Source organism: Balaenoptera acutorostrata, chromosome 13 (assembly GCF_949987535.1).
Source record: "Balaenoptera acutorostrata chromosome 13, mBalAcu1.1, whole genome shotgun sequence".
Lineage (NCBI taxonomy): Eukaryota > Metazoa > Chordata > Mammalia > Artiodactyla > Balaenopteridae > Balaenoptera > Balaenoptera acutorostrata.
The window spans coordinates 66,331,425-66,350,448 of NC_080076.1; the positions used below are offsets into that span (position 1 = coordinate 66,331,425).

At 51.7% G+C, this 19,024-nt stretch overlaps 1 protein-coding gene across 4 annotated transcripts in view; it reads left to right on the top strand.

Annotated features, from left to right (window-relative positions):
* The first annotated feature begins 11,558 nt into the window (after positions 1-11,558).
* The window catches only part of MED15 (mediator complex subunit 15), a 63,434-nt gene continuing 55,968 nt past the window's right edge, over positions 11,559-19,024 (top strand). For 3 of the 4 annotated variants that reach the window (XM_057526372.1, XM_057526374.1, XM_057526375.1), the window contains exon 1: positions 11,559-11,720. In XM_057526372.1, coding sequence (XP_057382355.1) covers positions 11,653-11,720 — 68 coding nt within the window. In that variant the 5' untranslated portion in view covers positions 11,559-11,652. Of the gene's footprint in view, positions 11,721-18,168; positions 18,276-19,024 lie in introns of all 4 variants that reach the window. The other variant, XM_057526373.1, reaches the window with a different exon arrangement.

Sequence of the window (19,024 nt, forward strand, 5' to 3'; positions counted from 1 at the left end):
CGTCCGGAGGGTGGGGAGCTGTGGAGGAGCATGTGGCTGAGGATGGCTCGAGGTTAAAAAGAACGGTGGGCGAACGTGGAAGAGGGAGAAAGTAAGTGAAAGAGAAGCACTGTCCTGGCTGAGCGTAGACAGCTGCGTGTGGCTCCAAAGAGGACTCGGAGACAGGGCCAGCCGAGGAGCGGAGGTTCCCAATGGGAGAGGGCTTCCAGGAGGGCTTTACGGAGGTGGTAACCCTCCAGCTGTGTAACAGATGAGGACTTTTGGGGAGCGGGAAAGCATTCCAGGAAGGGGACAGTGTTAGCAGAGGCATGGAGGACAGATGCAGCCAAGCGAGTGGTTGGCAGGCTGCCAGGAGTTTCTGAGCCTGAAGGGAAAGTTAGAGACCAGACCCGGACCTCTAGAGATGGATGTGGCCCTGAAGGCAGCCTTCAGCCTTCAGCCTGGGCGGCAGATGCCAGCACCTGTTGCAGAGACTGGACTGGAGGGGGCATCAGGGAAGCTGTGGCCTCAGGTGGACAGGGAGTGAGGTCAAAGGACAGTGCTAGCTGGAAACTTGGGGAGGGAGGCAGGTTCCCCAGTACCGGGGAGTGATGGGTGAGGAGGGGTGAGCCCAAGACATGGCGGTGGACAGTGGGGCTACCCTTGTCACAAGGAGCCTGGAGCAGGAGCAGGTTTAGGGAAAGACAAGACCCACCATCGCCCCAGGACGGTAAGGAGGCTGCAGATGTCCAGCTGAGGGCCTTTCTGGGGGAGTCATGCACTTCTGGAGGTGATACACCGAGTCAGAACAGGTGTGGGGAAAAGGAGGGTGGGCTGAGCGCAGAGCACAATGGTGTTCTGGGGCACCCAAGGGGGACAGGGGAGGAGTCATCTCAAAGGCCCAATGGGGCCAGGGGTAGGGGAGGCCTTTCCTCGGGGTGGCAGAAGCCAGCCTGCAGTGACTGAGGTGTGAAAGGAGGTGAGGACAGGAAGACAGGCTTCAGAGGCCCAACCTCTTAGAGGACAGATGGGACGACAGTGTGAGGGGAGAGACTGGAGGACACCTCCAGGGTAGGAGAGAGGAGCTGACGGATGGGGAGCATGAGGATGAGTGAGGGGAGGAGGTCACGAGCAAGGGGGGGCCACTGGCCAGGACTCAGGGGAGAGGACATGCCCCAGTATTCTCTAAGCTGGAGGGGCCAGGACTCAGGGGAGAGGACATGCCCCAGTATTCTCTAAGCTGGAGGGGCCGTCATCTCAAAATCCACCTGGATCAAGTCTGTGGTTCCCCCACAGTAACGTTCACAAGGAGAGGAGTGGCAAGGTGGAGGAGGCCTCAGAAGTGGGGTGTCCTGCCAGGGATGTGTTTGCTTCCTAGCAAATCCTCCATTCCCTGAGGGTACGAGCTTTATCCGCTCCTTCATGTCTGTATTCCTGCACCGAGAACAGGGCTGGCCTGGCTCTCAGTAGGTGCTAAGTAAATACAAGTTGAGGGAATTGGAGTAGAGAGAAATCAAAAGCAGAGAGACTGGTTAAAGGGCTGATATAGGGACTTCCCTGGTGGCACAGTGGTTAAGAATCCGCCTGCCAATGCAGGGGACATGGGTTCAGTCCCTGGTCCAGGAAGATCCCACATGCCACAGAGCAACTAAGCCCGTGCGCCACAACAACTGAGCCTGCGCTCTCGAGCCCATGAGCCACAACTACTGAAGCCCGCACGCCTAGAGCCCGTGCTCCACAACAAGAGAAGCCACCCCAGTGAGAAGCCCACGCACCGCAACGAAGAGTAGCCCCCACTCACCGCAACTAGAGAAAGCCCAGGCGCAGAAATGAACACCCAACACAGCCAAAAATAAATAAATAAAAAATAAATAAATTTATTTTTTTTTTTAAATTAAAAGGGACTTCCCTGGTGGCACAGTGGTTAAGAGTCCGCCTGCCAATGCAGGGAACTCAGGTTCGAGCCCTGGTCTGGGAAGATCCCACATACCGCAGAGCAACTAAGCCCATGCGCCACAACTACTGAGCCTGCACTCTAGAGCCCGTGAGCCACAACTACTGAGCCTGTGTGCCACAACTACTGAAGCCCGTGCACCTAGAGCCCACGCTCCGCAACAAGAGAAGCCACTGTAATGAGAAGCCCATGCACCTCAACGAAAACCCAATGCCTCCAATAAATAAATAAATAAATTTATTAAAAAAAAAAAAACAGTAGCCCCCACTCACTGCAACTAGAGAAAGCCCGGGTGCAGCAACAAAGACCCAACACAGCCAAAAATAAATAAATAAATAAATTTTGAAAAAAAGTGGAGCACTGTTGTTTAAAATAAATAAATAAATAAATTTATTTAAAAAAAATAAAAGGGCTGGTATAGATAATGGAAGATTTGAAGTCTCAACACAACGGAAAGCATCTTAAAGGAAAGGACCAATGCATTTGCCTGCACAACAGTTTGATCACAGCCATCCTAAACAAACAAAAAACAATTGAGGGGGCTTCCCTGGTGGCGCAGTGGTTGAGAATCTGCCTGCCAATGCAGGGGACACGGGTTCAAGCCCTGGTCTGGGAAGATCCCACATGCCGCGGAGCAACTAGGCCCGTGAGCCACAACTACTGAGCCTGCGCGTCTGGAGCCTGTGCTCCACAACAAGAGAGGCCGCGATAGTGAGAGGCCCGCGCACCGCGATGAAGAGTGGCCCCCGCTTGCCACAACTAGAGAAAGCCCTAGCACAGAAACGAAGACCCAACACAGCCATAAATAAATAAATGAACAAATACTTTAAAAAAAAAAAAAAAAAAAAAACAATTGAGGAAACTGGCAGCGAAATTGGCAGCAAGTGGCAAATAGTACATAAAAAATCCATACAGGGAACTCCCTGGCGGTCCAGTGGTTAGGACTTGGCGCTTTCACTGCCAGGGCCAGGGTTCAATCCCTGGTTGGGGAACTAAGATCCCACAAGCTGCGTGGCACAGCCAAAAAAAAAAAGTTTTTTTTCATACAAAACAATAAGAAACGATATTAAGATTCCATTAATTAAATGGAAATGAACATGAACAGTTAACACTCAAAAGAGGACAAAAACAGGGACTTCCCTGGTGGTCCAGTGGTTAAGATTCCACACTTCCAATTCGAGGGTCACGGGCTCAATTCCTGGTTGGGGAACTAAGATCCCACATGCTGTGCAGCACTGCCAAAAAAAAAAAAAAAGGGACAAATACATAACTTAATACCTCAGAGAATCATCAGTATCAGTGAAAGTAAAAAAATGCAAATGACATCATATACCAATGAATGTATTTGCAATGTAACCTACAAAAGGTTATTATTCAAAATGTATAAGGGATTTCTTTTTAATAAAGAACTTTTAAAAATCAATAATTAGAAAGTCAACCAAAGGTTTCCCTGGTGGCGCAGTGGTTAAGAATCTGCCTGCCAATGCAAGGGACACAGGTTCGAGCCCTGGTCCGGGAAGATCCCACATGCTGCGGAGCAACTAAACCCGTGCGCCACAACTACTGACCCTGAGCTCTAGAGCCCGCAAGCCACAACTACTGAGCCCACGTGCCACAACTACTGAAGCCTACGCGCCTAGAGCCTGTGCTCTGCAGCAAGAGAAGCCACGACAATGAGAAGCCCGCACACCGCAATAAAGAGTAGCCCCCGCTCACCCCAATTAGAGAAAGCCCGCACACAGCAACAAAGACCCAACGCAGCCAAAAAATAAATAAATAAATAAAATTTATTTAAAAAAAAGAAAGTCAACCAACCAGAAAAATGATAAAGGATCTTTACTGCAAACTCATAGAAGAGGAAGTCCCAGAGGGTGTAAACAAAGGAAGTAGAGTTCAATCACATTAATACTCAGGAAATGCAAATGCTACACCACATTTTCCTACACTGTTAAAGAAAATATTATTCTGACATTCGTTAAAACAGTAAGAAAGACTATTCAGGAAGACTATTGCAATCAGGGGTTGTCAGTAGGGGAGAGCTCAGGCTCAACTCTGGATACAGCAAAGAAAGCTGGGGATGTAAAGCAAAGGAGCAGACTGAGGGGGTTGTTGGATGTAAAATTACTAACATGAGGGACTTCTCTGGCGGTCCAGTGGTTAAGACTCTGCGCTTCCACTGCAGGGGGCACAGGTTCGATCCATGGTCGGGGAACTAAGATCCCGCATGCTGTGCGGTGGGGCCCCCCAAAAAAACTATTAACTTGAGACATCAAGGATGGGGGATTCTTACTACACTGGCCCAATGGGGTTATCCAGAGTGGGGGATGAGGAACTTGATCAGACTTCAAGGGTGGGGGGGATTCTCCCTGAACTGATTGGGCAGAATGGTTTGCCTAGGCTGGGTTAGGCAGGCCAAGAACGGGACAGGTGCCACAGCGGAGGCCTAGTCAAGAGCGCTCAGAGAAGCTGACTAAAGTTTGCTCAAGGAGAGTCTTTGTCAACATCAACATGGCGAAATATAAAGTAGGGGGAGATGAAGCAGCAGTTGGTGAGGGTGGGAAAGTACATACATTGCTGATGGAAATGTAAGTTGGAACAGCCAATTTGGAGCTTAGAGTGGTTTAAAAACATGCCTGCAAAATCTTTGACTCTTCTCCCTCCAAAAGGTAAAACCCAATCTTCCTTCCTCCCCTTGAATGTGGGCTGGACTTAGTGACGGGTTCTAAGGGACAGAATGAGACAGAAGGAAATGTGTGTGACTATAAAAGGCATTGCACCTTGTGTCTTGCTCTGTCTGCGGGCCATGAGCCACCATGTCATGAAGACACTCAAGCAGCCCTGAGGAGAGGCCTGCATGGACCCAAGACCTCTGTCAAAATCAGCACCACCTTGCCAGCTAGGAGCAAGCTGCCTTGGGAGCAGATCCTCCACCCCAGCCAGGCCGTCAGAGGACTGTGGTCCTTGGAAGGAGTCCAACATCTGCCTGGAACCTCAAGAGAGACTGAGCCAGCACCTGGCTCAACCTCTCCTGAATTCCCCAGAGAAAGGGTGGAAGATAATGAATGTTTATTATTGTTGTTTTAAGCTACTTGGCTGTGGTGTAATTTCTTATGCAGCAGCACTAGATAACTGATACCTAGAACAATTGGTAGTAGCTATTAACATTTAAATAAATGTACAGTGGCTCTCTGCAAGCCAACAATGCCACTTCTGGGTATCTACATTGGAGAAACACCCCAGATGGAATTGAGACAGAGTAGTGGAGGATGTTCACTGTGGCATATTCTCAATTGTGAAAAAGCAGAACCAAAGTGGATGTGAGACAGGAGGGAAGGGGGCAGGGCGCAACCTTTAAAAGAATGACACAGCCATCGAGGATATAAACTGGTTAGAACCAACTAGGTCCAAAACGGTGGAAAGTGTGTCTTCCAGTGAAACTTGAGCCTCATTATATGCTCAATATAATACATTAGCTAACTGACACAGCCACCAGGGCCAGGACAGTTCCCAGGCCGACCATAAAAGGCCAAAAAGTGGGCAGTGGTCTAATTCCTGGAAATCCCCGCCCCTTCCCCAAAAGAATTGAAATAATCCTCCTGCTTAGCCTTTGAAATTACCCAGCCCTAAAAACTAACCACTCCCACAGCCCGGAGCCACTCTCACTTTCTGAGAGGGACGCATTCTGTCTATGGAATGTATACCTCTCTAAATAAACTCCTTTTCACTTTACTGTGGCTCACTCCTGAATTCTTTCCTGCACGAAGCCAAGGACCCTCACTTGGCAGCCAGTCCCAGGGACTCGCCCGATTCCTGGGACATGACCATCCTCTCACACCCCCTTCTCCTGCAACATATGTCCATAAATAAACCGGGCTGCATCGGTTCTGTGGGATGACCTGCAGCAGGTAATCTAGGGGCTGTGATGTAGCAATGACTCTTTTTTTCTTTTGGCCATGCAGCGCAGCTTGTGAGATCTTAGTTCCCTGACCAGGGCCCAGGGATCGAACCCTTGCCCCCTGCAGTGGAAGCATGGAGCCTTAACCATTGGACCACCAGGGAAGTCCCCCTGCCACGACCTTTGTTTTGGAAGCTCAGGTTCTTTATGTCTTATCACAGAAAGAATTCAGTGAGAGACAAAAAGTGATAGGTAAGAAGTGGATTTATTTAGAGGAATACACACTCCACAGACAGAGTGTGGGCCATCTCAGAAGGTAAGAGGCCCTGAAATATGGGGTGGATAGTTTTATTTTTTAATAAATTTATTTATTTTATTTTTTTATTTTTGGCTGTGTTGGGTCTTTGCTGCTGCACATGGGCTTTCTCTAGTTGCGGCGAGCGGGGGCTACTCTTCGTTGCAGTGTGCGGGCTTCTCATTGCGGAGCACTCACGCGCTCTAGGCGCGCGGGCTTCAGTAGTTGCGGCACGTGGGCTCAGTAGTTGTGGCTCACAGGCTCTAGAGCACAGGCTCAGTAGTTGTGGTGCACGGGCTCTAGAGCACAGGCTCAGTAGTTGTGGCGCACGGGCTTAGTTGCTCTGCGGCATGTGGGATCTTCCCGGACCAGGGCTTGAACCCGTGTCCCCTGCATTGGCAGGTGGATTCTCAACCACTGTGCCACCAGGGAAGCCCCCCGGGTGGTTAGTTTTTATGGGCTGGGTAATTTCATAGACTAAGGAGTGGGAGGATTATACCAACTATCTTGAAGAAGGGGCGGAGATTTCCAGGAAGTGGGCCATAGCCCACTTTGTGGCCTTTGATGGTCCTCCTCAGAACTGTCAAGGTGCCTGTGGGTGTGTCATTTAGATGCTAATGTATTACAATGAGAGTATAATGAGGCTCAAGGTCCACTGGAAGTCAAATCTTCCACCGTCTTGGGCCTCGTCGGTTCTAACCAGTTTTTGTCCTGTCCTCAATGGCTATGTCATTCTTTTAAAGGTTGTGCCCTGCCCCCTTCCCTCCTATTTCAGATTGGCATATGATCTTTTTTCTTCTTTTTAATTTATTTATTTTATTTGTTTATTTTTGGCTGCTTTGGGTCTTCGTTGCTGCGTGTGGGCTTTCTCTAGTTGCGGTGAGCGGGGGCTACTCTTTGTTGCGGTGCGCGGGCTTCTCCTCAGGCTCCAGGCGCCCGGGCTTCAGCAGTTGTGGCTCGCGGGCTCTAGAGCGCAGGCTCAGTAGCTGTGGCGCACAGGCTTAGTTGCTCCATGGCATGTGGGATCTTCCTGGACCAGGGTTCGAACCCGTGTCCCCTGCATTGACAGGCGGATTCTTAACAACTGTGCCACCAGGGAAGCCCTTGGCATATGATCTTGCTGTTAAAATTGTGTGTATTTTACACCCATTACAGTTGTCTGTATATAGATTTGCCCATGATGTAGTTCTATACTCTAAATTATAATTAAAATTCTGGTTAATAAAGAGTTGTTAATACTTGAGACAATGCTTCTGCTATGATGTAAGCTTAAATACAGGATCCAGATGGCATCCAACTCATGACTTGTTTTATTTTTTAAACTAACGGTGGGGGAGAGGGGAAATTTACCTAAATATGAACATTGGCGGCCTCAGTGATGGGATTTATAATGTTTGGTCCTTTCTAAAGTTTCTACTGTGTGCTGCTTTTAGAAGCAATAACTGCCCCCCAACACCACACTCATAAATGATTGCAGGCTCCAGGCCAAACACAGAAGAGGGGTTACATCTATCAGGTGCTGGGATGGAAGTGAAACAGGAGGGAAGCGGGCAGGGCACAACCTTTAAAAAAAAAATGACATAGCCGTTGAGGACAGGACAAAAACTTGTTAGAAGCGACGAGGTCTAAGATGGTGGAAGATTTGACTTCCAGTGGACCTTGAGCCTCATTATACGCTCATTGTAATACATTAGCATCTAAATGACACACCCACAGGCGCCATGACAGTTCCGAGGCTGACCATAAAAAGCCAACTTCCTGGAAACCTTCGCCCCTTCTTCAAGATAGTTGGAATAATCCTCCTACTCATTAGCCTATGAAATTACCCAGCCCATAAAAGCTAACCACCGCATATTTGGGGGCTGCCCTCACCTTTTGAGATGGACTACGTTCTGTCTATGGAATGTGTATCTCTCTAAATAAATCCGCTTCTCACCTATCACTTTGCCTCTAGCTGAATTCCTTCTGCGCTGAGACATAAAGAACCTGAGCTTTGTTAAATCCTGAGACCAGGTGTGCGATTTCAATTAAAAGACAGTGGGTTTGGGCTTCCCTGGTGGCGCAGTGGTTGAGAATCTGCCTGCTAATGCAGGAGACACGGGTTCGAGCCCTGCTCTGGGAGGATCCCACATGCCGCGGAGCGGCTGGGCCCGTGAGCCACGGCTGCTGAGCCTGCGCTTCTGGAGCCTGTGCCCCGCGACGGGAGGGGCCGCGATAGTGAAAGGCCCGCGCACCGCGATGAAGAGCGGTCCCCGCACCGCGATGAAGAGTGGCCCCCACTTGCCGCAACTGGAGAAAGCCCTCGCACGAACCAAAGACCCAGCACAGCCAAAAATAAATAAATAAATAAATAAATAAATAAATAAATAAATAAAAAAAAGACAGTGGGTTTGGGTCCCAATCTGAGTTTTGGCTGGGTTCAAATCCCATCTGAGGTGTGTGGTTTCAGGAGGGGCAGGTTAGCACCTTCCAGGGACTGAGCACCAAAGTGAGGAGGGATATCAGAGGGGTCCCTATGTGAGGCTGGAAGGAGAGAGCCAGAGCCTCTGAGAGGGTGTGCAATGCTCTCTAGGGTGAATATTCCTCCACCTGTAAAGCTTCCAGCTCCTGCCTCCTGCAGGGCCCAGGATGGTGTCCACCAAATGTGTGGCCAGTGACAGGGTCCAGCTATGGCAAGGTAGCCTCAGGAACCAGCAGAACAGAGATTTAGCCCAACCAGGGGCCCGCCCCAAGTGGTGTGGGATACAGTCACGCCTCTGGCCAGCTTCAGCTTCCTCCGTCATTTCCTCCCCAGGGTCTAAACCATGCAGGTCCATTTCAGGATCGACTTTCCTGTGGCCTCCCTCTCTCCCCAAGGCCAAGAGGTCTGTAGCTGTCTCTACCTCTCTTTTCCTCGTCACCATCCAAACTCTAACCAAGGTATCACCACCTCTGGGCCCCAGAGGAAGGGATAAGTAGAAATAGAAGACTGGAGCAAACACCAAAGGGTGTAGCACTTAAGTTTATCCTGATGACAAATTCTTGACAACATTCTGGACCTGTTTGTCTCAGGGCCCAACAGTAAGGACAGGAAAGAATCACTGGATTGGAGACATACAATATCCATAGCCAATATTTAATTCATGAATCACTCAGCTTATTGCACACAATTAGCACACGACACAGGTTAGTTGAAGTAGGGAAAAGAGGGTCACAAACCACTCTGAGGAGAAGTCAGGAAGGAGGCGTCTCTGCACAAGCAGGGTCTCCAGTCCAGCAATGGGTGTCTGGATAAGCAGAGTGGGAAGTAGCTCTCTGGCAGCCTCCATCTGGAACACTCTGAGTTACTCAGCTTGGTGGTCTCTTTTTAAGGAGCAACGGTTATGCCCAGGGGAGGGGATCTCGCCTTTATCAGTTGCTCCTTCTGTTCCAGTGACATATGTTGCCCAACAGCTTTCTTATCTAAAGTAACACTCTCAGTTTATCACAGACACTCCCAGTTCTTTAGTGATGTTTCAAAACAACTAATATGGAAATTCACATTGGCCACTGTGACTCCATTTTGAACTACTAAACTTAGCTTAACATACCTTAAATCCTATAGGTTTCATACACGATGAGTAGGAATCATAACGTAAAAGAAATCACATCCTAACAGGGCCTCTGTCTGTCAGTCTGTCTGTGAATCTATGTGCCGTGCTCTGTCCACCTTCCTAGAACCAGAGTGCAGGGACTTCCCCGGTGGCGCAGTGGATAAGACTCTGCACTCCCCCCCCCAAAAAAAAAGAACCAGTGTGCAGAATAGGGAGAGATGTCCTGGGGTCCCCGTTAACAAGCTCACTTGAGTTGGATGTGATGTCCATCTTCTTCTTCCAAAAGCCCCAAGGGTCTAAGGATTTGACAGTGAGGGCTGGCTTTGCCAATGGAATTGTAAGACCAAAGTTTTCCATAAATTGGTAAATGGAATCTGCAGGGCTGAGGATTTAAATAACAAAACGCTTCTGAAGTCCAAATACAATATAGGACACACCGCAGTTATACCTTTCCAGTGATTCACAGAGAAACATTTATAGGTCAACTTAAAAATGTTCATGACAGTGGTGATGGTTGCACAACCTTATGAATATGTGACTATAGCAAAAAACACTGAATTTTAAAAGGGTGAATTATATGGTATGTGCATTAGATCTGTTTTATTAAATGTGCAAGAGGGATAGAGACAGGGTGATGAACCATTCTGGTCAGCCTGGGAGTTGTCAAGACACGGACTTTCAGAGCTAAAGCCAGGAGAGTCCTGGGCAAACCAGGACAAGTTGATCACCCTAGGGACAGATTTTTTTTTTTTTTTGGTGGCCACGTGGCTTGTGGGATCCTAGTTCCCCGACCAGGGATCGAACCCGGGCCCTAGCAGTGAAAGCACATAGTCCCAACCACTGGACAGACAGGGAATTCCCAGGACAGAATTTTAAAAAATTATTTTAGAAAGAATGAGAGCAAAAAAGTTTGAAGCTGTGAACAGCTCTCCTATCAATGCAAAACCTGAAACCTGAGGGCAAGAGGGGCCCCTTTGGGGAACCTGCTCACTCCCTCCTCTCCCAATCCCTCCCTCCCACCCCCTACTCCTGCCTGGGGCTCAGGGACACGGGGTGGACACAGCCCCTCCTGGGCCAGGCACTTATTAGGCATCAGTAGGTGCCAGTTCACTTTCTGTGAGGCCCATCTTGGTGATTGTCTATTTAGTACTTGTGGACCTAAATTGGGCTTAGGATTTTTGTCACCTGCCTTCCCTACGCAGGGCCACAGACAAGGCCCCATAGGTTCAGTCTGGCAGAATTTTTATCCTCCTAAAAGTATCCTCAGGCTTCACCCCCTGTCCATTCCCGCCTGCCTCCAACTCCCCTGCCTCCTCCACTCAGCAAGTTGGTGCACTGTCGGCGAGCATCTGGAAGGTGTTCTCCTGTTGGGCCAAACAGGAAAGCCTGTGTCTAAAAATTAACAGTGTGGTTTGGGTTCCTCACATCTCCAACCCCTACAAAATGTAGCCATTGGTGGGACATGAGATTCCAAAAGTCTAATGGAGAGAAGCATCGTCTGGTCCCTCTTGGGATGCGGCGTTGGAAGGCAGCCTCCGGGAAGTAGGGCCCGGATCGTGCGGGCACAGTAGGGGCACAGCAGGTGGCTGATAAATCTCTGATAAACAATCTCTCCACGGCATCCGCTCAGGTAGCGGGCGGCCGCGCGCGGCCTCCCCGAGGGGTGCGGATCCCCTGGACTTGCAGGGCCAGCCCACAGTAGGGCCGCAGGCTAGGCACTCGACGAGGTGCAGCTGCCGTCAGTCTTGGGCGGCTGGGAGCGCGGCGGGGGTGGGGCTCCCTGGTGCCCGCGGACTCCATTTCCCACAGGCCCCCGCTCGCGCCTCAGTTCCCACAATCCCCGCTCCGCTTCCGGCGCGGCCGGGACGCAGCCGACGGCTTCCGGGTTTGGGCCTGGCGCTGCGGTTGAGGCGGCGGCTTCCGAGCGGGCCGCGGGCGGTAGGAGCGGGGCACCGGCATGGACGTTTCGGGGCAGGAGACCGACTGGCGGAGCGCCGCCTTCCGGCAGAAGCTGGTCAGCCAAATGTGAGTAGGGGCCGGGGTGGCGGCGCGACCCCCGGCCTTCCCCTCCTCATCTTTCCTCTCAGCCCTCCTCGCGGAGGGGGAGGCGCGGCCGGACCGGGGTGTTCCGGGCGCCGGATCGCGGGGTATCGGGGCGCGGCCCTCCCCTCTTTTCCCTTCGGTCTCGGCCGCCGCGGTCGCGGGTTAGCGTTCCTGGGCCGAACTCTGCCCGCCGGGGAGCCCCGGCTTCTGAGTCATCGTCCTGAGCTTTCTCATTCGTCATTTGTGTGCTTGGGAGGCAACCTTTCCCTAGCTCTGCGCCCCACTGCGGACGGAGGAGGCCGGGGCCGCCAGTGGCGGCTTCTGCAGGTGTGGGCGCTTTGCGATTCCTCCTCGGAGAAAGCACCTCGGGGCGAGGGCGGAGGGGGTGGGCGGAAGGGGAGGTGGGGGCGAGAATCTACGGGTGACCCCCTCCCCCTCGTGGACTTCGCCGGAGGGTGGCAGGAAGAGGCTGTCAGGAAGCGACCTTCGGTCGGGAGTGGGAGTGAAAAGCTGGGGTTGGTGCCTCCTCTTCAGTCTCAGCTGCTGAGACCATCGATGCAGGGGCTGCCGGGCGTCTTGGGCTTCGCGCGCGGAGCTTCCGCTCCTCCGCACCGGCTGCTTGTTGGTTTAATGTCTTCTACCGGGCTTGCCGGACCGGCGGGCTGTGCTGGCGAGGATCAGCCCCTGACCTTGGGGGACGCGCCGCAGCCAAGGCGCAGTTACAGGGCAGGCTTTCTCCTACTGGAATTGACAGTCTGCTTGAGCAGGCCAGAAACAGTTTTGGGGAGTAGGCGGCGAATAAACTGAGCCCCAGAATGATAAGTAGGAGTGTGAAGGGCCATCTCTGCAAGCTGAGGAGTGGGGAGCGTGAGTGCCCACCGCGTGGAGGACCTCGTGCTAGGCTGAGTTCTGGGGTTTGAGGAGGTGATCGTGCAAGGAGAGCCAGCAGGGGCTGACCCGTTAGCGGTGGGAGTGCTGTGCTGGGGAGATGAACCTCTATTTGGCATGGGGCCTGCTTTGAGGTGGTGAGATGCCAGAGTTGGGAAGATCCCCTTAGTCCCCGGAGATGGATCAAGAACAGAGGAGAGAGGCCAGTGAGGCCCATTATGAGAGTTTTGAGATTTTGGGGTCTGGGGACCTGTCGTTTTTCATGCCTGTATTCTCCCTGCTAGAGCACTGTGTGTCACATCGCTCCATAAAATGGTTGTGGAATGACCTAGTCAGGCAAGAGATTCTAAAGGCCTGCATTAGGCAGTGGTAGAAACTGAAAGAAGACGATTCCAGAGAAAGCAGAGAGAGAGCGCAGATGGTCCTTGATGACTAACTGGATGGAGGGGGTGGGGTGCAGCAGTGTGCAAGGAAGGAAGTGGGGCGGAAGGCAGGGAAGCTCTCAGTCCAGTTCAGGCAGTGGGGACTGGAGAGCTAGGCTCCGGGCCCTGTGGTGGAATCGTCTGGGGACAATTGTGCCGATATTGCAGAATCAGTGAATGTTGGAGTTACCAATCGATGAAATCTTGAGGATTGACCCACTTAAGGGCTCTTGTAAGAAAGGCACCCGGGGCAGAGAGTCCTCTTTGAGGGAGCCCAAAATTTAAGGACGGGAAGAATGAGTTGCCACCAAAGGAAACGGGGCAGGTGGGGGAGTGTCAGAGGGCTGGGGGGGCCATTGAAGAGGACCGACTGAGTACTTCTTGATTCAGCCTCCTTCTGCTTCTAGAGAAACTGGGTTCTTTTTTTTTTTGCCAGATTACTGCTTGGGTATTACTCTTCTGTTGCTGCCAACAAATTGTGTTGCTTGAAAACAACACAGGTGTATTATCTGACAGTTTCTGTAGATCAGAGGTCTAAGTGGGCTCAGCTGAATCTTCTCCTCAGGGTCTTACAGGGCCGAAATCAAGATATTGGCAGGTGCATTTCTTCCTGGAGGCTCTGGGGTAGAATTTGCTTTCAAGTTCATTCAGGTTGTTGGCTAAATTCAGTTCCATGGAGATGGAAGACTGAGGCGAAATCGTTCCTAACTGGCTGTTAACCTTTCCAAGGTCAGTCTTTGTTCCCAGGGGCTGCCTCCATTCTCTGTCACACTTTCTATGTGGCCCCCTCCAGCAAGGATGGGCTCTTCTGCCCCATTTCTCTGCCTTCAACCAGAGAAAATAATTCTCTACTAAAGGCTCAGATTAGATTGAGCCCACCTGGATAATCCAGGATGATGTCCCTACTTTCACATCTATAGCCTTAATTACATCTGGAAAGGCCCTTCTGCATCTACTGTTGGCGTGTTCCCGGGGTTAAGGCCTGGGCACTCTAGGGAGCCCTTCCGCGGGCCACCACTGGGATGAGCAGTTTCAGAGGCTTTCTGCCTGACATCATGTGGGTGTTCTCAGTTCTCAGATTTGTCTGTTTTTCCTCCAGGTTTCACTTTGAAAGCCATGATTCTTGGTGCCTTGATTTATTGTGTTCACAGCATTAAAAAAGAAGGTCAGGATACCTGACATGTTGTTAATTCTGACTTTCTCCAGTGTTTATGCTGTTGTTTAAAGTTGGCCGAGTTGGGAAATGTTTTTTTTGTTTTTGTTTTTTTTTGGCCGCACCACACGGCATGTGGGGGATCTTAGTTCCCAGACCAGGGATCAAACCCGTGCCCCCCTGCATTGGAAGCATGGAGTCTTAACCACTGGACTGCCAGGGACGTCCCTTGGGAAATGTTTTGAACCGAGGTAATTTACAGTTGAATGAGGGAAGCCAAGCAAAGACCTGGGAAGTTTCAGTGGGAGGGGAAGCATCTGAGAGCCGGCTCCCTGTCCTCACCTGGCTCTCTTGAGTAGCTCCCGAGAGAATAGGCTGAATAAACGGCTCCTGGCTTCAACTGAGGAAAAGCAGTTTGGAGTTGGGGCTGGTTAGGAGGGCCCTTGAAGGGACTCTAGTGCAGCCTCTTCTTAGCCCTGCACTGCCTCTGCCTCCTCCGGACCTCCCCGGACTTCTGCCTCCACTCACTCACCACTGCCCTGCTGACAACCCATCAGTGACTGTCCTCAGAGTCAGAACAGAGCTCCAGATGTCCCCTGCCACCCCCACCCCAGCCTGGCCTAGCCACCTCCTCTCATACCCCCACCCCGTTCCACCCTCTCTGGTCTTTCAGCTTCTTGAGCATTCCAAATTCTTTCTTTGTTCTCTCCCTTTAAACAATTTGTTATCGAGTATTTAAGATATTCCACAATGGGTAGACTTCCCCTCACTGTATTCATGACTAGTTCCTTTTCCTCGTTGACATGTCTGCTTAAATATCAAATACTCAAGATCTTTTTCTGCCCACCCTGCCTAAAGTGGGTCACCCCCTGATATCTTGTATCTCAGCCCCTTTGAGTTTCCCGTTAAGAATCCAATCCTGTGAAGCATGGCACCTGGCGTATAAACCACTTGCTAAATAGTGCAAGAGTAGGTATTTTCCTGGGGGTTGTGTGTGCCACCTTCTCAACGACAGTGGCCTTCATTACCTGTGCCAGCATCCACTGTGAAGCTTGGGAACCCCCACTTTCTCCATGTGTGAGCTGAGTGACCTTGGATACATCACCTTTCTGGGTCATCTCCCTCATCCATGCGAAGGCAGGATTCCAGTCTGTCTCACAGGGGTGGTGGGAGGGAAAAGGAAGAGACCTCCACTCGCGCCCTAGCAGAGGGCTCGGGACTCAGTGATGTGTCCCCTGACACCCCCTCCCCAGGCCCTGGCAGGAGAAGGAGCCTTGGGGAGTGAAGGTGGAACCTCTGAGTCTGGTTAGGGGATTGATGACACAGGAGCCTCTGGGGAGGGTAGTTGTGAAACTCTTGGTGGGTTCAGATGGGCTTTTTGTGGAACATCCACTTTCCCTGCAGGACCACAGGAGCAGCCCCCATTAGAGCCCCCGAACTGGTCATTGTGGGCCTTGGGCCTGCCTCCTGGGGTGTTGGGTTAGTGTTGAGCACGCGTGTCTGGTCTGTCAGCTCCCGGAGAACAAGCGTGTGTGAGAAGTGAGCAGCGCCTCGCATGCCACGGGGTTGGCGAATGGTGAATACATGAAAGGACCACCTTGATCATCTCTTCCCATCTTAGTCTTGAGACTTTTGTACTTCCCACCCCTCAGTACAGCGGATTGCATCTTTAGGCGTGGAGTAAGTAAATGTCTGCTGGGCTGAACAGATCGCAAGGGGAGGACACCCTGGGGGAGGGCAGCCCTGATCAGGGTTCCAGTCAGGGGCCACGAAGGGCTGAGGGAGTGTGGAGCAGAGTGAGGGCAGACCGGTCAGCTGCCTCTTCTGCCAAGGCCCCCTAGGGAGGTGTGAGCTCCAGGTCGGGGACCTAGGAGGTGTGGAGATTTCAGCCTAGACCAGAAGGAGAAAGTTGAGTGCTATTTAGCCAGAAACAAAATGAAACAAAGCAAAAAAGCAGAAGAGAACAGACAACCAAACAGCAACTGGTTCCAAGGGTCTGGAGAGGTCTTCAGAAGGACGGGGAGTGTCCTGAAACTTGCATGTCCGGATCCTGCCTGTGGCTTGTGGTCCCTCCCACGGGCAGAAGCCACTGAGTCTTGGCCGACCCTTTTCTGTGGCTTAGCCCACCCAGGCCTCCCAGCAGCCCTGTGCCTCCCTGGTGTGACTCTGGCCCTTGTTCTCCAGCGGGGAAGCTGCTGAGCCCCCGCTTTCTTCATAGCCCAGTTGTCATCCGCGTGACTGGGCTGATGTCTGTGTACAGCCCACCTCCAGAATGTCCGTGCCCCGAGGCCAGGGGCCCTGTCTGGTCACCACAAGTCCCAGCGAAGAAACTAGAAAGTGATTGGTGAGACACTGACTTCCGAGTCCTGACCCTTGGCTCTACTGCCTCAGGCCAGGAGTGACAGTGACATGAGGGGATGGGAGCCCTCCGTCATCCAGGTTTTTTTCAACAGCAGCGACAACAGTAGGTGAAATGTGGGAGTGTGCTGTGCACCCTGCTCTAGGAGTTGTCGTGTTGGCTCACCCACAGCCTCTGTGCTGGCCCTGAGAGTGGGCGGGCGCACTTGTTACTCCCGTGTAGGGTGAGGAAACTCAGGCATGGATGCGTGTCACAGAGGAGTGCTTGCTGAACCGTAGCAGGACTGGAGAGGCAAACCACTTTTTCACCTGAAAGAGTGGTCACGCCTCTTTTGGGGAAGCGGGGTAGACGGCCCTGGAAGTTAACCCAAGCCAGGTGCACCGAGAGAGCCCGCTGGAGGAGCTGCTGCCGGTAGGCATCCTGTTGGCAGTTTTAGCAACTCCCCATGGGTCACTGGGCCCCAAAGGGTGGCAGGCCCCTCTGCTGCAGTTGGCACAACACTGCTGGCACAGCACCGCAAGCCCCGGCTGATCTTTGGCCTCTGCACGGGCTGCAGCCAGTCCCCAGCTACACCAGCATCCTTTCATAGGTGACCCCACTCCCCTACCAGCTGCATCCCTTACGTCCATTCCTGTTCAGAAGTCTTCCAGCTGTTACTGCCATTCCTGACCTGGTGGCTATGGCTGGTCCAGGACCCATGGTGGTCATTCTGGGGTGGGAAGGACCGTGACCACGTGATTATTTTCCTGCCCTGGTCATGAAGGGCAAGGGGTACCTGCCCCTGAAAAGCATTCCTCAGGGCAGTGATATTGGTTACGTACCTAGAGGGTCGATTTTTAAAGGAATTCTGCTGGATTTTTAAAAATTCAATATGGATCATAGGGCCGAGTAGTTTAAAGACCCCATGCCTGTGTGTTCACCACTCAGCTTCAAGTTGTCAACTCTTGCTTCACGGACTCCACCCTCTTTCTCCAGTCACTTTGATGCCCAGAATGTGTGCATGGCAGCCTATGGATTCAGCTCTGAGCCGGGATCCCTCCTCCAGGGTCTGCGCCTGCCTGCTGCCCCCACCGTGCCAGGCTGCCCCAGATCCTCACAGGAGCCCCGTCCTTGACCTGGTCGCCCTGCCTCCTGCTTGTTCCCCTGTCTGAGAGACCTGTCTTTCCCGTGGCTGAGCGCTTGCAGTCCTATCCCACTCGCCCTCCCAGGACACCCAGCCACCCACCATGCCCCTCTCTTTACCCATGCTCTGTTACCAGTTTGCATCTGAATTGTTTGAACACTTGTTTGCCCCGGTCTGAACCCCTCGTGGCAGGGACACTATGAGAGTTTCTGAATCAGAGTTGATTCCTGCCTCTCCAAGAGTGACGGTGGGCCAACCTGATGGGCCTTCACCTCAGAGTTGGAGAAAGTCATAGCACTGCGCATGCAGGGATGCTGGCAAACTGGCATCCTCAGGAGCCGTGGAACATGGGGTACAGGCTGAGTTTGTTAAATAGACATCTTTGGCTGGTTATCTGAGTGATTTTAATTTTCTTTGTAATTTTTAGTATATATATGTATGTGTGTCGCTTGTTAACAGTAAACATGTATTTCTTTCGTAATCAGAAATCTTTTGAAGGAGAGGTAGACCCTGTCTACAGATGAGGAGGAGGTGAGCCGTGGTCACAGGCAGCTGCCATAAGGTGGAAAGTCGCCATGTGCTTTGTGTCACGGTGGGTGTCCTCCGTCACCTGGGCCAGGTGCCAGCACAGCCGTTCTTTCCACCCCTGCTAAGAAGCATTCTGCTTTCCATCTGAAATTAACCTTTCCAGCTGACCCTCCCTCTGTGCTGGTGGGAGAGCCCCAGCCAGACACTCCTGCTGCACGTCAGGCCCTCTGGCTGCAGTCACGGCTGGCTTGCCCTCTGTCGTTCTTTCTCTGCCCTGTCAGAAGTCTGGTCTTGGCCTCATTCCCTCCTCATGACCCCTGATGGCTCAGCCTACAGTGGTCCCTAATTCCTCTTGAGTTTGTGGGGCCCTTGTTGGATGCATCCTGGCATGAACTGAACAGATGAACTCATTTTTGCTGTTTTTATACTCATTATTTTTTTGCCTTGCCAAAAGTATTATAAATTTGTTGAGTGCAGGACCTGGTCATACACTTCTGCATCCCAGTGAGCTCCTAGCATGGTGCCTTGTCTTAGGTGAGGGACGCAGGGTAATTGCAGGGAGCATTGTGGAAAGCAATGCTGAGCCTTTTTTTTTTTTTTTTTGATTGAGACATTCATCTAAAGACAGGGGAGTCCAGGGTGTTGCTAGATGGTTCTGTTTAACAGATAAGCGAATGAGTACCTGATCCTGGAGACAGAGGAGGATGCATTAGGAGCCCAGGCATAATCATCTTGAAACCACAACCCCGTGAGAGAGGGATGTTCCCCTCCACTTTAATAAGGTATCTCTTGGGACTTCTCTGGCGGTCCAGT